The 21,866-nt window shown below is 44.8% G+C and overlaps 1 protein-coding gene across 1 annotated transcript in view; it reads right to left on the bottom strand.

The window, feature by feature from the left end:
• The window catches only part of brinp3a.2 (bone morphogenetic protein/retinoic acid inducible neural-specific 3a, tandem duplicate 2), a gene marked incomplete at both ends in the record, with an annotated part of 28,346 nt that extends 9,087 nt beyond the window's left edge, over nt 1–19,259 (bottom strand). The window contains 3 exons of the mRNA XM_080537146.1: nt 6,484–6,674; nt 8,146–8,336; nt 19,054–19,259. Of these exons, the coding sequence (XP_080393272.1) occupies nt 6,484–6,674; nt 8,146–8,336; nt 19,054–19,259 (588 nt within the window). The remainder of the gene's footprint in view (nt 1–6,483; nt 6,675–8,145; nt 8,337–19,053) is intronic.
• Between the last annotated feature and the right edge of the window lie 2,607 nt (nt 19,260–21,866).

The raw sequence follows: 21,866 nt of genomic DNA, 5'->3' as shown, positions 1-21,866 counted from the left end.
CTCTCGCCATCTGCCTCTCCGCCGCGCGTTCCGCCCCCTCCATCTGGAGGCGCTCGCGCTCGAAATGGATGCGTTCCCTCTCTAACGCCTCCTGGCGCTGTCTCTCCGCCGCACGTTCCGCTCCTTCCATCTGGAGGCGTTCACGCTCGAACTGGAGGCGTTCCCGCTCTAACGCCATCTCGGCCTGGTGGCGCATACATTCTGACAGCGCGGCACTACTCCCTCTGGAGTGCATGCTATCCGCCCCAGAGGCAGAACTGCCCACGGAAACCCTGGACCGGGAGGAAGCCACTGAACGGCAGGAGCTAGGTCTCGAGCGCGCCGTACTGGGAGGCAGATCGTTAAGGCTGAGGCCCTCCCTCTCCCGCCCGCAGGCGCTGTCAGACCGGGCCTCCCCTTCCTGCTCTTCCGTTTCTACGGCAAAAACCTGCTGTTCTGCCATCTCATCCTCAGGCTGGTGCTCTTTGATGTCTGTCTCGTCTGGTTGGCTGCGCTCAGCCATGCTATCACTACACAACCTATCCGGCTCGAAGGACCAATTGTAACCAGGGAGTAGCTAAAGGACTGTAGAATTTAGGAAGGGCTGGTTATCTAACTAACTCGGAGCTAAATCGGCAGTGTAGGAGGATACAGGCAGGGGGCGCCAGCAACCCTTTAGACTAGCAGTACTAGCATTAGCATTAGCATTAGAATTAGCATTAGCATTAGCATTAGCTAACAGACAACTAAACACACAGTAATGTAGCAAAGATGAACAAACACATTTATTTAGACAAATGATATATACATCCCCGTATATACTCCCTCCCAGCCGGCCACACACACACTCAATCACTCACTCACACGCAGGGCCTGGCCTGGAAAAGGCTTAGAGTCCCGGACTGAAAGGAGCGCGTTGAGGCCTGGTTGGAGCTCGCATGTGCTTCGAGGAAGGCAGCAGACAAAGGGGGGGGGTGACGTAGCAACTCGAAGGGAAAGGGGTTTCTTCGTAGTCCACGACGAGGTGTGAATGGCTCAGGTCCGGTGGTCCACGGTCGGTCGCAATCCACCTCGTGGAGGCGACGGCTTTGTCCAGCTTGGGTCTCGCTTGGTCCAACGTTAGCAGCCGGCGGCTGGCAAGGCTGGCTAAAGGGGACACAGCTAAACTGGGCTAGCGCTGCCAACTCAACGAACTCCGAACTCCCGCGGTGCTGCGGGTAGCCCGTGATTCACTACTAACAGTCAATGCCAAAGGCAGGTCTCCTCCGACACTCAGAGTCTCCCGTTCTCCTTGTGGACTGTTGAGAGATGTTGAATTGCTGCTGTAAGGTTTGCCCTCTGTCACAGTGGTAAACTCAATAATCACTCTTCAGGTCTTCAGCTTCAGCACGGTGTGCGTTTTACTGACTCCGCCATCTTAGATCGACTTCTCGTTTTCTCTGCTTCTTCTCACTCTCGTTACTCTCATCACTCTAACGCACAGACCACTTCCGTCGCTATATATACCAACCGAACCTAGCATCCGGGTCACGGACACAGCATCCGGGTCACGGACACACCCCGGATATACCACGTCATTAAACATATACATAAACATTACAATAACAATACATACACTATTCATGAAAACGTACATGAATAGTATGGAAAATAATAAAGGAAATAACAGGGGCAAAATAGGGCTGATTCGGGGAAACTAACTGGCTCTAAATTGTGGGCCTTCATAACAAATGATATTATTATTATTATTTTAGACTGTATGAGAGGGGGTATAGTAAGGGGTGGGGTTGTAATATGAAGATGATCGTAGTGATGGGGTGGTGTTTAGCTCACCGGCAGATTGAGAGCCAGGATCATGTACAGTGAAAGGACACTGAAAATGGGTCGTGGATGGGTCTTCCAGCACGACAACGACCCAAAACATACGGCCAATGCAACAAAGGAGTGGCTGAAGAAGATGCACATTAATGTCATGGAGAGGCCTAGCCAGTCTCCAGACCTTAATCCTATCGAAAATCTGTGGAGGGAGCTGAAGCTTCGAGTTGCCAAGCGACAGCCTCGAAACCTTAAGGATTTGGAGAGGATCTGCAAAGAGAAGTGGACTAAAATCCCTCCTGAGATGTGACCAACTACAAGAAACGTCTGACCTCCGTGCTTGCCAACAAGGGTTTCTCCTCCAAGCTCTAAGTCATGTTTTGCTAGGGGATCAAATACTTATTCCCCTCCCACTCGATCAAAGGCAAATCAATTTATTACTTTTATATAATGTGTTTTTCTGGATTTTTTGGTTGATATTCAGTCTCTCACTGTTAAAATAAACCTACCATTACAATTATAGACCGTTCATTTCTTTGTAAGTGGGCAAACTTACAAAATCAGCAGGGGATCAAATATTTATTTCACCGACTGTATGAGAAGTTTTGATTGAATTCCGTGATTTGATTATTTCGTTTGGTGGAGACTTGCTCTAGTGATATATGTTTTGAGAGGAGGAGACTTACTCTAGTGATATATGTTCTGAGAGGAGGTGCTCTAGTGATATATGTCCTGAGAGGAGGTTCAACCATTGTTTTATGGAGAGTAGGTGTCTGGATTTCCAATTGAGGAGAATCATTTTCTTGGCGACAGCTAGAGCTACAAGTAGTGATGCATTGCTTGGTGTTGTTAGGTCTGACAGGTTCGCCGAGAAGGCAGATGGATGGAGATACTGGACTGTTACATGACAGAAACTCTGTGAGTTGGGTTGTTATGTCTTTACAAGAGCTTTGAACCAGGTGATTGCCGTGGGTGTCAAGGTCACACTGTGTGCAGTACTGTGAGGTGGTGAATAACCATTGTGTGCATTCTGTGGCCTGTGAGATGTGTGCGGTGTATGACTTTGTATTGGATCAGTTGTAGATGAATGTTTCTAGACATTTGAAATATGGATTGACACATTTGTAACCAGACGTTGTTATCTGGATTGATATCGAGGTCCCTTTTCCATTTTCCGATTGATCGTGATATTGTGGAGTCAGCAGATAACATTTTGTAACATTTGGAGAGTTGTTTCGGGGGTATTTGCTATGGTAGAGATATTTTTTTAGCAATGGGGGTGGTGTTAGGGGGCAGTGTGTTCTCCTGGTTTTCCGCCGGGAGTGACTTTTCCATGAGGGAAATGCAATGAATAAAAACAAACCAAACCGAAATTCTCCCCCTGAGGAGCAGATTCAGACTCAGTCATGGCTGCCTTCCTGCCTTGGATGACTCACTGCAGAGCCCCAGTTAAACAGGTTCGCGTGGTGGCGCATTCCTCTTCAGATAATCACCCACTGCTCAGGAACAGATCTCCATTCCACCACGATACTCAGAAGAGAAGAACATAAATACAGCCACTGTACCCTCTCATCTCTTGCCTTTTACTCCCACTAACAGATGCTGCATTGAGAATTGATTTGCTTGCAGCATGCGGTTCTGTACATTCCCTCTTTACAGGCGTTCGTATGCTATGCACCCAGAGTAAAAGTTGTTTATGTTGTTTTTCTCTCGCAGTCGGAGAACAGATCTAAAACTCAGGCTTAGGGTAGGGCTGAGGGAAGGCCCATGCAGCACACGTGACGCCAGGTCTTTTTCCTCCTATCGACTTGACGTCTCCATTGACCTTTGCTGCGAATCCGTCTCCACCGGTGCATCCTCTCTCCACCTTCGTTTGCGACACGAGATCTCATTCCCGATCTCCTTCTCTGTTTTGGCGTGACATGCTGGGAGGAGCTCCTAATTGATTCCCATTTTTCTCGCTTTGTGAGATTGGTGGTCAGTGTCGTCGACCCAGACGTCTGCCTAGGTCTCGCCTGTCGGGGGGGGACAGTCGGTGGGCAGAGACAGATGGATGAGGCGAGACAATGGGGGTCAGTCCATCAGTAACACAATCAAAAAAGTGCTGAGGGGTAGGGGACCTGAGGCCAACAGTATAGAGTGAAAAAGTCATGGAGGTATTCAATCAAACCAGGAATCCAGCGAACCCTCGGGTCTTTGGAGAAAAAATAAATGCGCCATGCCATACAGAGGACGATCGGAGGGACCATCTGTGTGTAATGCTTTTGCTGTTATATTTACGGCACGTCGTAAATCAACACGCTTCCTTTCATATGGGATTTCATAGCTGATATGAATGGGAGGAAATTAGGAACGGCGCAGGTTTTCGGGGACACTTATATATTCAATCTATATGGAGCATTATTTGATATGCCATATGACATCCCATATGGCAGTACATTGACTGATGAGCAGGGCATTCAATTTCCTCTTTGGATAGCAGCTGCTATTCATTGCAGATACACTCTGGTATATTACAAAATGCTTAATGGCACATTATTGGCCACCTGTAGGGGCTTTAGGCAGACGCTGGATTCTCAGAACGTCTTTGATGAAACTTTCTTTCTGTTATCCTCCTTTCTTTCATCAGGCCCGAGAGGGTGAGAGGATTGGATCACGTTCACGTTCACGTCCGCCGTGTTGATCTGACCGTTCAGGTCCGTTCAGATGATGCTGGTAGGAAAGGAGGCAAGGGAAGGAGGCAAGGAAAGGTTGCAGTTTAAGACTACAGCCTGGTACGCCGTCTACACGTGTCAATTCTCAGCCCTTAGGCATCAGCGGGACATCGATTGCGTCGCTGGGGCGGAAAAATCAAAACCCAATACCGCCATAATGAGTGTAACATAACCTGATACCAGGTCCGACTCTTCGAGAGCAAATAAATACGAAATCACAGTGTTGAAAAAGAGAGGGCCCGCGGCTTTTTCCGAGTCCCTCTCATTCACTGTTCATCATTCTGTAGACACACTCTCAACAATTGCTCAGGTCAGGAGGGGATATCAGCATCGATTTAGTCGGGAAATTGTCAAATCATAGCAAAAATGATCCCTGCCGCTCCGAAACAGCTTGAGTCATTACTCATTATAGCAACAACCTGCCGTCGAAACTGAAGAGGCGCTCCGGTCCGTGACTTCTTCGGGAGAGCTCAGATTTCAACCGGCAAACCGGAGCGCAGCAGAGCTCTAACAGGCTTTTCCTTCTTTCCCCTCCTCGATATTCCCCTCCACACAGCCGCGGCAGGAGGCCAATTCAGCGTCCTCCTGAAACACCCCCCTCCCAACCCCAACCCCAACCCCCTCCCCGCCCTTAGTTCCGTTTCACAATCATACCGCGGAGCGAGAGCGTTTAGTGGCGGATGTCGCGCCCACGCAGGGGGTCGACGCCCCTGCGTGGAGACGGTTGCGCGGTCGCGTCGAAGAATCGGTGGGCGCCTCTCGGTGATTCACTCCGCCGCTCCGGTAACGGAGCCGAACCCTCTCCCTCCTCCTCCTCCCGCCTCTGTGCTGTGACCTGTCAGTCATGCCAGATGGTCTCCTTTGGAACATGAAAAAAGCCCCTCGCTCCCTCAACCGACGGAGGGAAAAATAAAAAGAGTAACTCTCATATCAACAGAACCAACAAAGCAGCTCGTCTCAGTGTTTGAGAAGACACGCTACCTTGGGACGTGATCAAAAATGTCCGACCTCCCCGAAAAAAGCCTCGTCGTCTTGCCTTCAGGAAGGGAATAGGGAGCTTTGATATGAGAAGAGGAACCGTGATTGATAGTTTATAGCTCTGTGACAAGAGCACATGCCCTGGTGTACACTACTGTCAGTCTACTCTATACAGTAACACGAGCAGCAGTTAGTGTAATCTCTCAGACGGAAACATACACAATCGGCGCTCCGGCTGTCACAAGACTGGCGACTGACTTTCATCTGAGACCATCTTTCAGGTTCAGAGGAAACACGTCAAAAACTGTGAATCAATCGTTCTCTCTCGTTCTACGCCTTTAGTACAACACCCAGCACTCATTACTCATCTTGATGTAGCTACTGTACTATACACAGTATATCACGGTGCGTGTGTGTGTGTGTGTGTGTGTGTGTGTGTGTGCGCGTGCGCGTGCATTTCTGTTTGTATGTCTTAGTGTGTGCCTTTACAGAGAGTGAGAGAGTGAGAGAGAAAGAGAGAGACAGAGCAGTTTACCTTGATAGCAGTGGAGGCTATCTGGATGTGTGTGTGTGTGTGTGTGCGTGTGTGTTTTTGCATGCGTGCATGTCTTAGTGTGTGCCTTTACAGAGGGTAAGAGAGAGAGAGAGAGGGAGAGAGAGACAGAGATTACCTTGAGCAGTTTACCTAGCAGTGGAGGCTGGATGTGGTGCAGCTTGTGTGTGTGTGTGTGTGTGTGTGTGTGTGTGTGTGTGTGTGTGTGTGTGCGTCTTAGTGTGTGCCTTTACAGAGAGAGAGAGAGAGAGAGAGAGAGAGAGAGAGAGACTAGACAGAGCAGTTTACCTTGATAGCAGTGGAGGCTATCTGGATGTGGTGCAGCTTGCGTGTGTGTGTGTGTGTGTGTGTGTGTGTGTGTGTGTGTGTGTGTGTGTGCGTCTTAGTGTGTGCCTTTACAGAGAGTGAGAGAGAGAGGAAGAGAGACTAGACAGAGCAGTTTACCTTGATAGCAGTGGAGGCTATCTGGATGTGGTGCAGCTTGCGCAAGGTGCTCTCTCTGTCTATGAAGTAGGAGGCGGCCAGCTGGTGCAGAGCCTCCAGAGTCACAGCTGAGGAGTTGCCAGAGTAGTCGCTGCCTTCCGCTCTCTTACTCAGTTTTCTCTTGTCCACAAATATCGTTAAGGCCTCTTCTCCTGCGAACACAACCGGTTCAATTGCGAATGTTGTTAATACAGTGTTGGCTGACATTATTTATATCGGTTTCCACATATTTCGGAGACAGTTTGCTGGCGTTATTAAAGCAAGCTACACCTCACCATCGATTGCAAATTAGTGGGATCAATAGTATTGGTGGCCACTCATATTTGACGATAATGCATTGGCAATAGTTTTATTAATTTAAACATACACACATGTATATATATATATATATGTTTAAATCAATACAACTATTGTCAATGCAGTGTGTACATATATATATATATACACACACACACACTGCGGAAATGAACATATTGCAGTAGTATGGCTGGTGTACACTACTGGTGGGTACTATTACTTGTGTACCGTTGGAGTGATTCACTGCTGTACTGTATTGTGTTGTGTATTGCGCTTCGTGTCATCGTGCTCTGCACAGCATTTTTTTGGGCACTATTGAGGCCACTGTGAAATTACCACTTTACCAAAAGGCCACTTTATTTCCTTGTCATTGTGGAATGACTTTTTTGCTTACTTACCTTGCTTATTATTACTGTGTTACTGTTGTGTTGTTTTCCTGTATCTGAATGCTGCAATGTCAATGTTGAGGAACCAAAGCCAACGAATCTTACTCTTGTGTACTAGCACATTAAGATGTAATAAAAAATTCTGATTCTGATACATTTATACAGTATATACTGTATATATAGGCCTCATAGCTTAAACAGGAATATTTTGTTTTTCTTTCTCAGCTGAAGAAAGGTGCCCTTAAAATATCACTATCTATTTATGTTTTTCATGAAGTCCATATGTTCCAGGACACAGATAGGCAATCCATTTATAACCCTAGCTAGCACATCGCTGGCGCACCGCCAGAGCTTCCCAGCTTCTCATTTTCCCCTCCTCATACTTCCCCGAATTGGTTGTGTGCCAGAGCATGGAAGGTGCAGGGGGGGCTCGGCCAGCTGGGGGGTTTATGCATTATAAGGAGCCACTCATAACCGCAACCTTTCAGGAGCCGGGAGCCAGGGCTGAAGTAATCGTCAAGTGTTGCTCTCTAAGAGGAAACCCATTCTGCCCGCTTCCTTGACACGCACAGGGCTTTGTTACTGAAATAAACTCGTAAAGAGCACCCCCCCCCACACACACACACACACACACTCTGTCTTTCACTTGTTCATCAACAGCACTGTGGGGAATGAATAGAGTGGTGACTAGGGTGGCGGATGTTTCATTGAACAAATATCGTCACCTTGAAATAATGGCTTAAGTGACTTTGGAGGGAAATAGTTTTTGCCTAAATATCATATATTCTCGATTTAGTTCAGTTTATTCCGTTTTCCGCAAAACTTGAAAATATGACTTAAGCCATTATTTTTTACGAAGGTGACGATATGCTCCATGTTTATTGTTTTTGTATATTTTGGGTCAAGCTCATAATAAGTCCAGTGTAATGACTGTGTTTACCTCCCAGAGTAGCCGACAACAGGAAGTGAGTCCCGTATTTCCTGATCAGGTTGTCTGTGATCAGCTGGGTGGTGGGCCGCCGGCCCAGCAGTCGGATGTTGCGGATAAACTCTGGAGTCAAGGGCAACGGGGACTCCAGGAAATCTCTCCTCTCCACGGCCAAGTTATTCACCTTCCACCTCCCGAACTCCCTAGGAAGCATCAAACGAGGAAGAATGAACATGCCACTGAAGGCTGCCATTTTGGTAAACAAGACTGTCACTAATGATGTGTATTTATGAATGTGCGTCTGGCAGGGGCAGAGCAGAGGTGGGTCTGTGGGGGCATCCGCCGTATCGCTTCACTGCATCATTAGCTTTAGGTCCTGACAGGAGAGAGGCAGGAGGGAGAGAGAGAGAGGGAATGAGAGAGAGAGAGAGGGGGGGAGAGAGGGAATGAGAGAGAGAGAGGGGGGGGGGGGAGAGAGGGAGAGAGAGGGGGAGAGAGGGAGAGGGAGAGAGAGGGGGGGGAGAGAGAGGGGGGGGGAGAGAGAGAGGGGGGGAGAGAGAGAGGGAGAGAGAGAGAACGAACCGAGACCCAACAGGTACCATTTTGGAAGATGAATGTTGCTTGGGAGGGAACTGTGCTCAAAGCATGCAGCTGACAGGTGCTCTCCTTAATAAACACATCATGACAAAAATATGCACTGACAGGAAAACCCATAGAAATCAGCACATTGATGACATCCGATACGTTTCATAATTAGGGAAGAAAGAATTGTGCCGGATAGAGGTGTACAGAGATGTCATTATGTGTGTCTGTATCTATATCTGTTCAACCATCAAAATGATCTGTAGCTGTATTCAGATAGAAAACCCGGAAGTGGGCTTGGTTTATACTGGAAGCCACATTAAATCGGGAAAATGTTGTATTTTCTAACCTAATATTCATTGGGAATGCAATTTGTGTGGCTTCAAAGCATCAGATGGTTTCATATTGGCATATCATTAATTCTGAAATATATTTCCACATCCTCATACTGTACTTTTCATCTCTCTCTCACTCTTTTTTTTCATTTTAATTTAGATTTTTAACTAAACACCCCTCTTTAACCCCTTTAACTTTGAGACAATAATAAGCAATCAGAAACGGATTTCTTTATTTTATTTCACTGGAAATCTTTTTACTGAATCCCACAACCACCCCGCCTAAACTATCTGGGGGACACTGACCAGTCACTGTGAATTAGGAAAATTAAGCTTTATAAATCAAAACAGTCTTTTAAACATGTTCTCACTGAGCTCTTTTTGTAAGCCTATACCTCCCAAATCACTTGTTACTGTCACTTGAACTTTGTTAATACCGTAACCATGACTACCAGTAGCCTATTTCGTAGGGTGTTAGTGGACGCTAAGTCAAAATTACATTAAACCTATAGCTGATATACAGCATATTAAACGGATGAATATTGACTTACGATCATTTACTTACAATATTGAAATAAAAGTTAAATATTTAATAGTTAAATACTATTTCAAAACGACAGGTTCTAAGCTTCATTTTGATGTGTTGGTTGTGGGAGTTTCAAAGAAAAGGCTTTCTGTCTCATTAGCTCCTGCACGTGACGCCTCCTCCGTAATGTGGAACTCTTGCAGCTGAGTCGGGGGGAGCGACTACAGAATATAGCGATCACTTTTCAATAATGTGTAATAAATGAAACGACAAGTTCGTGAAATCAAAGTCCTATTGTGCAAACGGAATGGGCATTTTTTTTATCTTGTGGCCATCCAGAATGAAATATTAATTGATTTAAAGAAACATGATCATGGGTGATGGCTGACACACAGACATGTCAATCATGGCTTTTCTTTCCAAATTATAACGAGCAGCTTCGGGTAGAATCTGTATCTGTTTCCATCGCATTGTTTGTGCTTTCCCAAATAACATATTCATATGCAGGTACATCCTTAGTGGTATAACATATTCATATGCAGGTACATCCTTAGTGGTATAACATATTCGTATTCAGGTCCATCCAAAGAAAATGCAGGAGGCAACCGTAAAGTTTTGACAAAAACAACACATTCTCCTCAGCATTTGTAACTTTGACATCTGACATCTACAGTAAGGTATTGTATACACAGCGTGGTATGCTGCAGCCTTAAAGATGAGTTCATCATCATGTGTTTGTGTTAATCCTCTGTGTTTGAATAATTACATAATCCATTATACTTCAGTCTGGCAACCTTAAAATGCAGTGTGTGTGTGTGTCACTTAGCTAGAGGCTAATCTAAAAATGGGCCATTTACACAGTGTTACAGCCTATAAAAAGATCTCTCTTTCATTCTGTCCCTCTTTCATTTCTGTCTTCTAGTCAATGCCTCCAACACGCACACACGCACGCACACACACACACACACACACACACACACTAACGCACACTAACACTAACATATAAAGCCATAGGTACGGATCACTAAATGATGCAGTGCACTCTGAAGTAAAAAGCTTGTGTGCTGTAATCAGAATAGGTTGGGCAACCTTGGCTGTGGATGATGGATGGAGAGAGAGTGGCCCGTTGAAAGGATATACATCACATTAAAGCAGGAGTAATGAGGAACCCCCTCCCCTCACCACCCAGACATTGGATTGATTCATTCAAGGTAAACCCCCTAAATTCAACCTGCGTCCTGTGGAGCCATATAGGCCAGTGTGAATCTATGTCAAATACCAAATACATACGCTCTCAAGATGCTGTTGGTCTGTGGGAATAATACAAGTAGTTCCATTTGTATAATTTAAGCTTGCTGTCCCCCTCCAAAATGAATACAATAAACAATGAACTGTAATGTCAAGAGCTCACCCAGTTACTTATGCCGCGGTTTGTTTTAGACATGGACCTTGACTAATTTGTCGGTCAGTTACATCTAGTATTACCATTCATCTTTGCCTATTTCTATGTCATACAAATAAATTGCCTTTTCAGCTGGGCCACTACTTCACCTGAGTTCTTTCGAGAGAGAGAGAGAGAGAGAGAGAGAGAGAGAGAGAGAGAGAGAGAGAGAGAGAGAGAGAGAGAGAGAGATAAAGCAAAGAGACTATCCTCACCTGAGTTCTTTCAAGAGAGAAAGAGAGAGAGAGAGAGAGAAAGAAAGAGAGAGACAGAGAGAGAGAGAGAGAATGCAAAGAGAGTATCCTCACCTGAGGTCTTTCGAGAGAGAGAGAGAGAGAGAGAGAGAGAGAGAGAGAGAGAGAGAGAAAGAGAGAGAGAGAGAGAGAGAGAGAGAAAAGCAAAGAGAGTATCCACAAAATCCCCTCAGTCGTTCGTTTCTTCAGTTATCGTTGACTGTGATAAGCTAGCCTTGTCTAATCTTAAACCCCCCATGGGCCAAATGGTTCATCCAACAGGGAATGAGAGGAAATGTAATGGATTTCACCATGAACCTGTTTTGGGGGTTTGCAGTCTTTCCTCAGACCTGGCACTGTAGTCATTATATTTATCAGACTTATCTCTTACAGTTCACCACAGGTAGCTGCATCTGTTTCATTTAGCACTTTAGCGATACCGTTAATTTATTTTCAAACTGCACTCACATACTGTACTGTAGAGGACCTCTAAAAGAACACGAACATACTACATTCTGCATCTCTGAAAGCACATCAGAACATACACTAATCCACTAACACCAATGAGCATATCTGAGATATCCAAAAGACACACACTGACTTTATCAATATAATTGCAGCCTTCCATTGTCAATAATGAGGCTGCAGCAATACCATAATGTATGCCATGTATCCTATGGTCTTTTCGACACACATTCAGGTGTTTTTGACCAAACTGCAATATGTCAACACTGTGGAGGAGACACAAGATACACAGGCATCTGGCGTCGACACCGTTGAGCATGGCAACTGTCCCTTGGCATGGGTTAGCATAGACAGGTGGTATAACGGAACCCCATCTTTGCACATGAGAGCCGTCCGCCAGCCGACATCCTCTCTCCACAGTGATTTCCTTAACAGAAAAACAGATCCCATTTCCTTTAGAAGACTCGTCGAGGATCCTTTCAAATTCAATCAAGACGAGAGGTCGGAAAATTGAAAGAGGGATGAGATCGTGCGATTTCATTACCCAGACGCTGTCGTGTGGTAACACACCTCACTGTAACCAGAAGCACCACTTCTGGTAATTCATCTTCTTTCTGTCATTGAGGATTATTGGAATTTAGCAGAGATCCAAGCTCCACAGCAGGGGAACCGGGCACCGAGAATAATATTGTCACTTTTAATCTCCTCAGGACTGTTTTGCACAGAGATTATGTGTTATTGGCCAGGGGAATAGATTGTCAAAAAAAGAAAAAATCTGATGTCATTTGAAAACAAACAAACAAAGCTTATTGGACTGTTTGGCTATGCAGCTATCACAGGACATTAGCAATGGCACTGACCTACGCTTGTCAGCAGGGTGACCTCAACCAAACACTTATATTAAAAGTGAGACAGGGAGGCAATTACCAACTCCAAGTAAGCAATATGTCCACACCGAGTTAAAAAGCAATATCATTCGGATTACATTGTATTATACCGTTTGACAGCAACCCTCTTTACCCAGTGGGAACCGTCTTTGACATGCTGAGATCGTCGAGGGAATTTGAACAGAGAAGAACAGACAGAAAACATCAGTGGAAAACTACAAGCTGGGAGAGTTCTCACTGTTGCCTCTCTCATGTCCCATCGTGAAACCCAGCAGCATTCCCTGTGTTTTTTGGTTACTACAGCCTCAGTGTTTCTGTAAGGGCATTGGATGCAGATGATGATCCAATTAAATGGAATGTCCCTTATGTGCATCACAGTATCAACAGCCTAAAGGAGTGGGGTGTAAGTCTGTCCCCCCTGGCCACCTCAGAAATAATAATAATTATGATTATAATTATAATGATAATATCATAATACAAACCTCCAAAATGATGGATGGATAAGAGACAGAAAAGCGAAAAATCTGTGAGTCCACACCGCTAAGAACATGTTTGTATACAACCTGAGTATCAGGTAGAACACTCTAGAACACTCCATGTTAGAAAGTGCTTTTTTTCGCAGGTCCAAAACAGCGTTGGTGTGTTTTCTTTCAAGACATCAGAATGCTAGCTGGCTACAGTTTACAGGTTGTGGCCTGTAAAAATAAGCTAATAAGTCTGGAACAGAACAGAAATCCAATCCAATTTAGCCTTTGCACTACTGCTGGTTGCACCGTGTGCACACCCCTGGTTAATGTGATCACTCTTTACCCTTTGCACTCCTGCTGTTTAGAATGCTACCTTATGCACATACCGTATTATTGCACATATCTCTTTGATGTTGCCTTTTTTATCTTTATACATCTGTACATAACATACTGTACATAAGCTACCTTAACTGTACATAGCTCATAACTGTACATACCTCTAAACTATCTTACTCGCCATACTGTACCTATCACTATCATTGTCATGTTTTTATATCATGTTCTTATATCTCTATTTGCCCTTCTGGTTAGATGCTAAACTGCATTTTGTTGTCTGGTACTCTGCAATGACAATAAAGTTGAATCTAATCTAATTTAATCTAAAAATGCAACCCATAATGATTGGGAATGAACACATCTTGTCTAGGGCCGGTTGAAAGTAGGCCCCTAAGAGTAGGCCCCGTGGTGTAGAAACGTCCATGAGCGATCTACCCATGCCAACCTCGGAGTCTCCAGACAAAAACGCTGCATGTGTGTGCACCACTTTACTGATAATGAATCTAGGGACTAGTTGATTAACGATAATAAGCCGAACAAGTGAACGGTTTACATCATGACTCGTGACAGTTTGAAGTCGGTTGCCTTAGAACGATATTAGCCATGATTGTCTAATGATCTTCGCGGTGACGCAGTTATGTCAGCCCTAGGAACCAAGTTCAGTGTGAGCTTAATTGATATCCCGGTAGGGGTGCCCATTAGCAGTTATCATCTCAGAGCAAACAGTGTCTTATTGATTCATATAAATTGGCCCATGAAAGCTAAAAAAAACAAAAAACATAGCATTAACATAGCATTAACCCCCCCCCCCCCCTCCCCAACCCCCAAAATGAAAAGGGTTTAATAAATATCATTGTTAATCAAGGATGGTTGTAATCTAGCCCGCCTCAGACCCAACCTTGCAGCTGACAGTAGGCTCCCAGGGGAGCCTGTGATAATGCAGAGTAATAAGTATTAAGAGCCCACTAATCACTTGGCCACATGATAAGACTATTAATCTTACCGCCGATGCAGCAACAGAGAGGGTGACGGCCCAGCCTTAGCCAGAGGAGAAAATATTAAAAAGCTTTAACGCGCCAGCCGATCACCAAAGCCATAAAACATCCCGCACAAATCCATAGATGTCAAGAACCCCCCCGTCTGCCATTTCCCGGCGCATGTCCAATATCCTTCCAAATGATGACGGATATATGATTTATGACACATTGCCGCTAATTTCCATCACAAGCCAATACCGTACCTAGGAATGTGTTCACATTATGAATAATCATGTGTCTCCCCAGTCCACTAATCAACATGTGTTACCAGATCAATTTGGGATATGAATTCTGCTTGGGGATTTGGGGAAAACTAGAAACTGCCCATTTTCTGTACATGCAATACTCAATAACATGGCTAATAAATCACAGATTCTAGAGCTACTATAGGGTATCTTGATATATGTGCTATATGCCGTAAATGCCAAACAACGTTTTCTGCCTGTCTGTGCCTGTATTTTATACTGTATGTCTTCTGCTGCACAATGATGTGTCCCTCATCTTGGTCCTAATGGTAAAAGAGAATGTCATCTAAGTAACCTACGGTACAATATCTGGTTTAATACAGAACCATATGTCAACACACACGTTTAGACTGGAGTGATAATGACATTAATATTTACTTTAGACAAATGTACTTTGGATAAAAGTGTCTGTTAAGAGTCATGTGAATGCACCTGACACGTTGGCCTTGTCAGTCACCAGTAGAGACCGCGTCAAGTCGTAGACCCTAGTCGTCTATCTGTACAGTATAGTACAGTGGATTGTGTACATAGCCTTTATTTATGTAAACCAGCTCCTTCCCTTCTTGTGATTTTTTTTTTTTTAAAGTGTTTTTTTTCTTCCCTTTCCTAACACCAGGGGAGCCACCCCTCCTAAATTTCGTTGTTTGGTACCTGTACTGTAGCAATGACAATAAAGTCCATTCATTCAAGTCACGTCAAAATGAAGTGAAACGATTCAAGCTTATAAAATACCACTAGGATAAAAGTATAGTACTAATCCTGAATAGCTGTACTTGATTTAACAGGCAGACAATGGTGTTATTGGTTTTAATATTTTGGCAATCGTGCCAACGACATGTCATTTTACGCGACGTTGATCGCAACATAAGCAAGATGGAAATGTATCTGTCACATTGTTGCTGTGGCAAGAGAATAGCAAACTGCTTCTTGATCAGGAAAAACACGTGAAGTTCTTCTGAATGAGCGCTGCGTGAATGGAGCAATGTTTATCCTCGTTCAGAGAGAGAGAGAGAGAGAGAGAGAGAGGGAGAGAGAGAGAGAGAGAGAGAGAGAGAGAGAGAGAGAGAGAGAGAGAGAGAGAGAGAGAGAGAGAGAGAGAGAGAGAGAGAGAGAGAGAGAGAGAGAGATACCACCAGAAAAATACTGCCCTTCACCCGATGTTCTTTTAACTTAATAACATAATTATAGCCTACGTGGGGTTTCTGCTATGACTACCGTATTTTAATACAGCTTTTAATTTGTAAACAGATACTGGAAGTGTTGATTTAAAAAAACTAAAAACTAGACATATTTACAGATGTAGACATTGAAAGTGTTGTGTATGTTGCTGATAGCATTTTCAGGTGGGCGGCACGCAGAGAAAATAGGCTAGCCTCCGACTCTAGCGAGCATGGCTTCTCTAACCCGTTAGCATGGGCGCCAAAATGAAACTCACACACACCGCTGAAGTTGACGCTGCATGTGTGTTTTGGCCCTTATAGACAACCTCCCTGTAGATTCTATCTGGCTCTTGTAATGACCTTGATCAACTCAAATCCTTTAACAAGACCATGTAATCGTTCTTATTTTAATTGAATACAAACACCCCTGTGTATCTTAAAAAAAAAAGTCACTGTATGTTTTTTGTGAGAAAGGTCGTCACTAAATATGTTTAGTCATTATTGTCCCCTTGCCTCTGCCTTGGTGACTTACTTTGAGACTAGATTTGTAGCAATAGGCCTACTCTATGAATGTCCAGAAGTCATAAACTGTAGAATGTAAACAAAGCTGGAGACATTGTTATGATTGCTAGCAAAATAAAGTCAGCACGGTAGATTACTCATTTGCAATTACTTACCTGCAAGCATAGTAAACCTTGGGCAAAATCCTTACATATTAACCATTTGTTAGCAAGTTTTGCAAGTTGTGCAAGCAATCGGTGACATCTGTCTCCAAAACGTATGTGTCTCCAGTCTACTGTATGTCTCCAGTTATGTTTACATTCTGCAGTTTGCGACATGCAGACATACTAGAATAATAAATTAGACAGCAGGTTGTTTTTCTAGCTTGCAAAACACAACACTGTATTTGTCTTACCATTCTGAACAGTCGTGCTGCATTTCACTACAACATTTGCTTCCCTCTGGAAGAAGGTTGCGGCTGCCTAAGGCACTGAAGGCCCGCCACAGGCTCAGTTTCTTCCCCTCAGCCGCCAGGCTGCTAAATGACTCTGGCTTCCCCCTCCCCCCCGCCTCCAAGTCTGCCCAGGACTGAACATGCACTAGACCAGGGGTGCTCATTACGTCGATCGCGATCGACCAGTCGATCGCGAAGGTAGTGTGGGTAGATCACATGGCATTGTAAAAAAAAAAAAAAAAAAGTGTGTTTTTTTTTTTTTTTTTTTCCCCTGTGTGGTCCAGACGGGACGCCTCCCGTCTGGACCACACAGGAGAGGGCATCACTCAGCCCCGCGCCGCCTCACAACACACACACACACACACACACACACACACACACACACAAACACACACACACAGACAGACAGACAGACACAAGCACACACACATGCACACACAGACAGACAGACAGACAGACACACACACACACACACACACAGACAGACAGACACACACAGACAGACAGACAGACAGACACACACACACACTCCGCCGCCCGGAGACGTCGATGGCACCTGGCTTGGCACTGGCCAGTCTGGTGTAAACCACTCAGAGCTCCTGAGTTAATGTTAATGTTAATGGACTACCAGTGTGAATATTTGTTATATAGTTTAATAAATCTCTTCTTTGATTTTGAAACAGTGTAGCGTGGCCTTAATTTGTTATTATTACAGTAAATGTTTGTGTTCGCAGCAATGGCAATATGTTTTATTTGGTTGGTAGATCTTATTGAGCTGGTAATTTGAAAAGTAGCTCACAAGCCTAAAAAGTGTGAGCACCCCTGCACTAGACCTTGTATAACTCTGCACTGCACTTTATTTACAGCACTATCCATGCACTGTCTGTCCTGTGTTGTCCTGTTTTTGCCTGTTTTTGCATTTGTATTGTACTTGTTTTGTTCATATATATGTGAAAAAAGCATAAATGCACCTTCTGTAATGCCAAAGCAAATTCCTATATGTGTCAAGCATAATGGCAATAAACGTTATCTGAATCTGAATCTGAAATTTCAATGGCCAGTTCCATCTAGTCTCGGCTGTTATCTGCCCCTCTCTGGAGCTGCTATCATTGGTTGATTTGATTGAGGTGTACAATAGTTGTCATTGGTTTATTAAAATCAGATCCTTGTGTCACTTTGTGGGGGGTGGCAAAATCACACCCACGCAAAAACAAATGTTTAATTGTTTTACGTTTTCAAAGGGAAAAGGGAAGGTCATCCTACTTTTCACAATTTCACAATTTGACAGTCTTCAACCTAATACTGTGCAAATACCATATAAAGACCACCTGGCCCCTTTAACTGCACTGTTTGCCCACAGCAGAACTACAAACACTGCATAGGTGTCGTTTAATTACTGGAGAGATGAGAGTCACTCTCCTCCCCTCCTCATCCAGAGCAATTTATTCATCCACCTTGACTACAGTGCAATTTATTCCGTTCAATAATGTTTCCCACCAGTGTGTCTTAATAAGGGTTCACCCTTCAAATCTGTGTAGCAAGGACTCCCTACATAGATTTGAAGTCGGCCTTCTGGTAGTATTCCACACCTTATAATGCTGATGCCTTTATCCAAAGCTCCCAGTGCGAATCGAACCCACAACCTAAGCATTGTAAGCGCCATGCTCTACCAACGGAGCCCACAGAGGACCACCTTGAAAACCAATTAGGCTTTAAAACTTGCTTTAGGGTTTTTCTTATCGATATCTAACATTCTCTACATAACTGTATCAGTGCATTGGATCTCTGTGTCGAAAAACAATAAGATACAACTCAGATCCGTTGCCTGCGATGCGCCTCATAACTTCAGCCCTGCAGGAGCGTATCTAACGTTTTCCTCGAACAAAGTTATTTTTATAGTCTACACGTCCTTTTGATCACTATCTCACATAACAGCGCCCGAAGAGGAGCAGAACTGTGTTGCTTTTACCTTTTTTTAATCGATAACAAACAGCTGCTCACTATTTATGAGCATATGGCCTCTGTTGTACATTTTAGAATGACCGCCTTTGGTCACTGGACTATCGTTGAGTCGGACTCATTTTGACATTTTGACATTTTCGGCATTTAGCAGAAAGCGCCTTATTCCAAAGCGACTTACAACAGATACATTCGAATAAGCAAGTGAATCATCAATCCACCAGTCGTAGCAGGAAGAGTAACGTAGCTCAGGGCCAGGGGCCGTTGGCAGTCGTGGTGCTAGAAGACTCACCTGTATATCTTGTATCGGGTGGAGAACCCTTGCCGGTTTCTCTCCACAAAGTCGGTGTACTCCTGGGAGTGGTGGAAGGGTCCCTTGTCGGACAGGAGCCAGTCCAGCGGACCCCCGGGGCGGTCGTGACTGCCGGGGAGGCTGGCTGCCGCGCCTACCCAGACCCAGCAGTGGAGGCTGAGGCTGAGGACGCCCCATAGAGCCATCAGAGATGGAAGGAGCGAGGGAGGGGTGGAGGGTTCAGCAGCCGCAGCTACGCGCCGAGCTCACTGCTCCGCTGAGTCCACCTGGGGATCTGCATTCCCTCGTCTTCCCCTAAGCACCTGGGAGAGCACGGTGCGGCCCACACACACACAAGCGCACACACGCACACACACACACACAGGTACACACACACAGGTACACACACAGACGCACATGCACACACACACACACACACACGCACAAACACACACACACACACACACACACAGGCACACACACACACACACGCACAAACACACACACACACAGGCACACACATACAAGCAGGGACATCGACAACCAGGAAGCACGCACATGCAAGCATCCATATATTCCCACACAGACACACAAAGAAAAAACAACAAAACCAATTAATCTTATTATACAGCAATTCCCACAGCATGTGTCTGAAAACATCTTGTATGCGTTTTCATGTTTTTAAAGACTATTCACTGTCATTAGAAACCACACATTAAAAATACCAAAGAACACTTGGCCGTATCCAAGACTTGGCCGTATCCAACAGTCATAACTTTTGCCTCTCTTACTCTTATGTAAAAAAAGCTGTTTTTTTGTCTTCCGATCTTCCGTTGCCATAACACATCACCAGTCATCTGTTTTCAGACTACCCTGCTGTTCCACCCCTTGTTCAGGGCTCAAATCTGTCTCCATCTCCCTCCTAAGGGTTGTCAATCATTCCTTGTACCCGTGACCAGACCAGATGCTTTGTTAAAGAAGAAAAAAAGTCCCATTACTGTATTCTGATGACAATCTGTCAAGTGAAGTCAGCCATGTGACTATGTGTGTGTGGGTGGGTTTCGAAAATCATTATTCTCCAACAATACCACATGACACAGAGAGGGTGGGGGGAGTGGGACGGTGCGTAAAGATGGAGGGAGAAAATAGATAGAGAGACCGAGAGATATAGGGGAGTTCATTACTGAGATTTGACCCCCATAGGAAGACGTGGTCTTGGTGGTTTCATGAGATGAGATGAGATGTCATGATGTTGTTTACTTCTACATTGATTTGAGCCTGGGTTTGACTGTCAGCTGCATTACCCTGTTTGTGTGTGTGTGTGTGTGTGTGTGTGTGTGTGTATGTCTATGTGTGGGCGACTATAATGAACTGCACGCTGGGTGTAATTCACAGATAAGTGGATCTCCACACTAGTGTGAAAACAGACCCAATCTGGTGTACAATGCCTTTTTGCTGTGATTACACTGGCTTTAAAAGCTCAGGTTTTGCTGCATGACATCTAATTCCTCAGTGCAGACATCCGTGCCTGGCCATGCATATTGATGAGATGGGGTGGGGGGGGTGGGGGGGGACAAGGTGGTATTGGATAGTAACAGCAGGGAGCCGACAATAGCCTAGGAGACAGTTCGTACAGTGATGTTCCAAATACTGATATGTGGGGGGGAAACTGCGGTAGCAAACACCGAAAACAGTCTCAATAATTCTCTTTTAACTTCTTCTTTGGTTTTGTTGTTATTGTTGTAGTTGTTGTTGTTGTTGTTGTTGTTGTTGTTGTTGTTGTTAAAGAGCAACATTACCCTTTAGCTTTATAATTTTTAGACTTCGTCGTGATTCTGTTGTGTAATATATCGCTTACAGAATGCATGTGACAGGGGAACATAATTCCCAGACGGTCAAACCAGCTGCTTTGGTTCACTAAGCGTATGCAACACCTGGGTTCGAAAATAGCATTTTTCTCTTTCCAATACTTCTCTTCTTATCTGTGCTTGATTGATTGTGCCTGGCGCCTATATATGGAAAAGTCACAAAAGTGCATCGGGCACTCTAGGCAGGCTGGCGAAAAATAAAAAATAAAGCAAACACTATCTGAACCCAGGTCTGAGTTACATTGTTTAAACGTGACCTTGCACAGAGGGCACTGTCTACCCAGTTAATATCATAATAGAGGACAGAGGTCACCTTTAAAGACTCTTTAATCCTATCATCCAACAGGCAGGAGTCCAAAAGCTGATGCAGAGAGGGGGCGGGTGGTGAGGAGAGAGGGGAACACCCCCCCCCCACCCTCTCTCTGTCTCTCTCTATCTCTCTCTCTCTCTGTTTTCCTGTTTTCTCCCCCCCCCCTCTCTCTCTCTCTCTCTCTCTCCCCCTCTACTGTACACGCCCGAATATGAACATCCTGTATGTAAACATTCATCTGTTCACACATGATAGAATCAGCGTGCTCTAATCACATTATCAGCCAAAAACACAGACACCACCACTAACCAGATTGGTGTAATTATCTTTCTAAATGAAATCAGACATTTGCCATTCCATTTTTACAAGGGCATAACTGGATCACATGTGCTTGTGTGCAAATGTTACATTCGATCAAACCCCTTCCTTGAGCCTCGCGGCCACGGGTATAACAATCTTGAAACAACAAATAGCGATGTCAGGTTTGCGAGTAGAAAGCATTTTCATTATTAGCGGTGAGGTGGGAGAGCACCAGCTACTCCAGTAGCTCCACTCAAATATGATTGTACACCACGTAGGCCTGGAATGACCCCGGGCTGTTTGAAGCTCGGTGTAAAGGCAGGCACTGCATGTGT

The sequence above is a fragment of the Nansenia antarctica genome (assembly GCF_963989245.1).
Source record: "Nansenia antarctica genome assembly, chromosome: 7".
Classification (NCBI taxonomy): domain Eukaryota; kingdom Metazoa; phylum Chordata; class Actinopteri; order Argentiniformes; family Microstomatidae; genus Nansenia; species Nansenia antarctica.
Note: the sequence above shows the minus strand (reverse complement) of the source record. Positions and strands in the feature narration are given on the sequence as shown.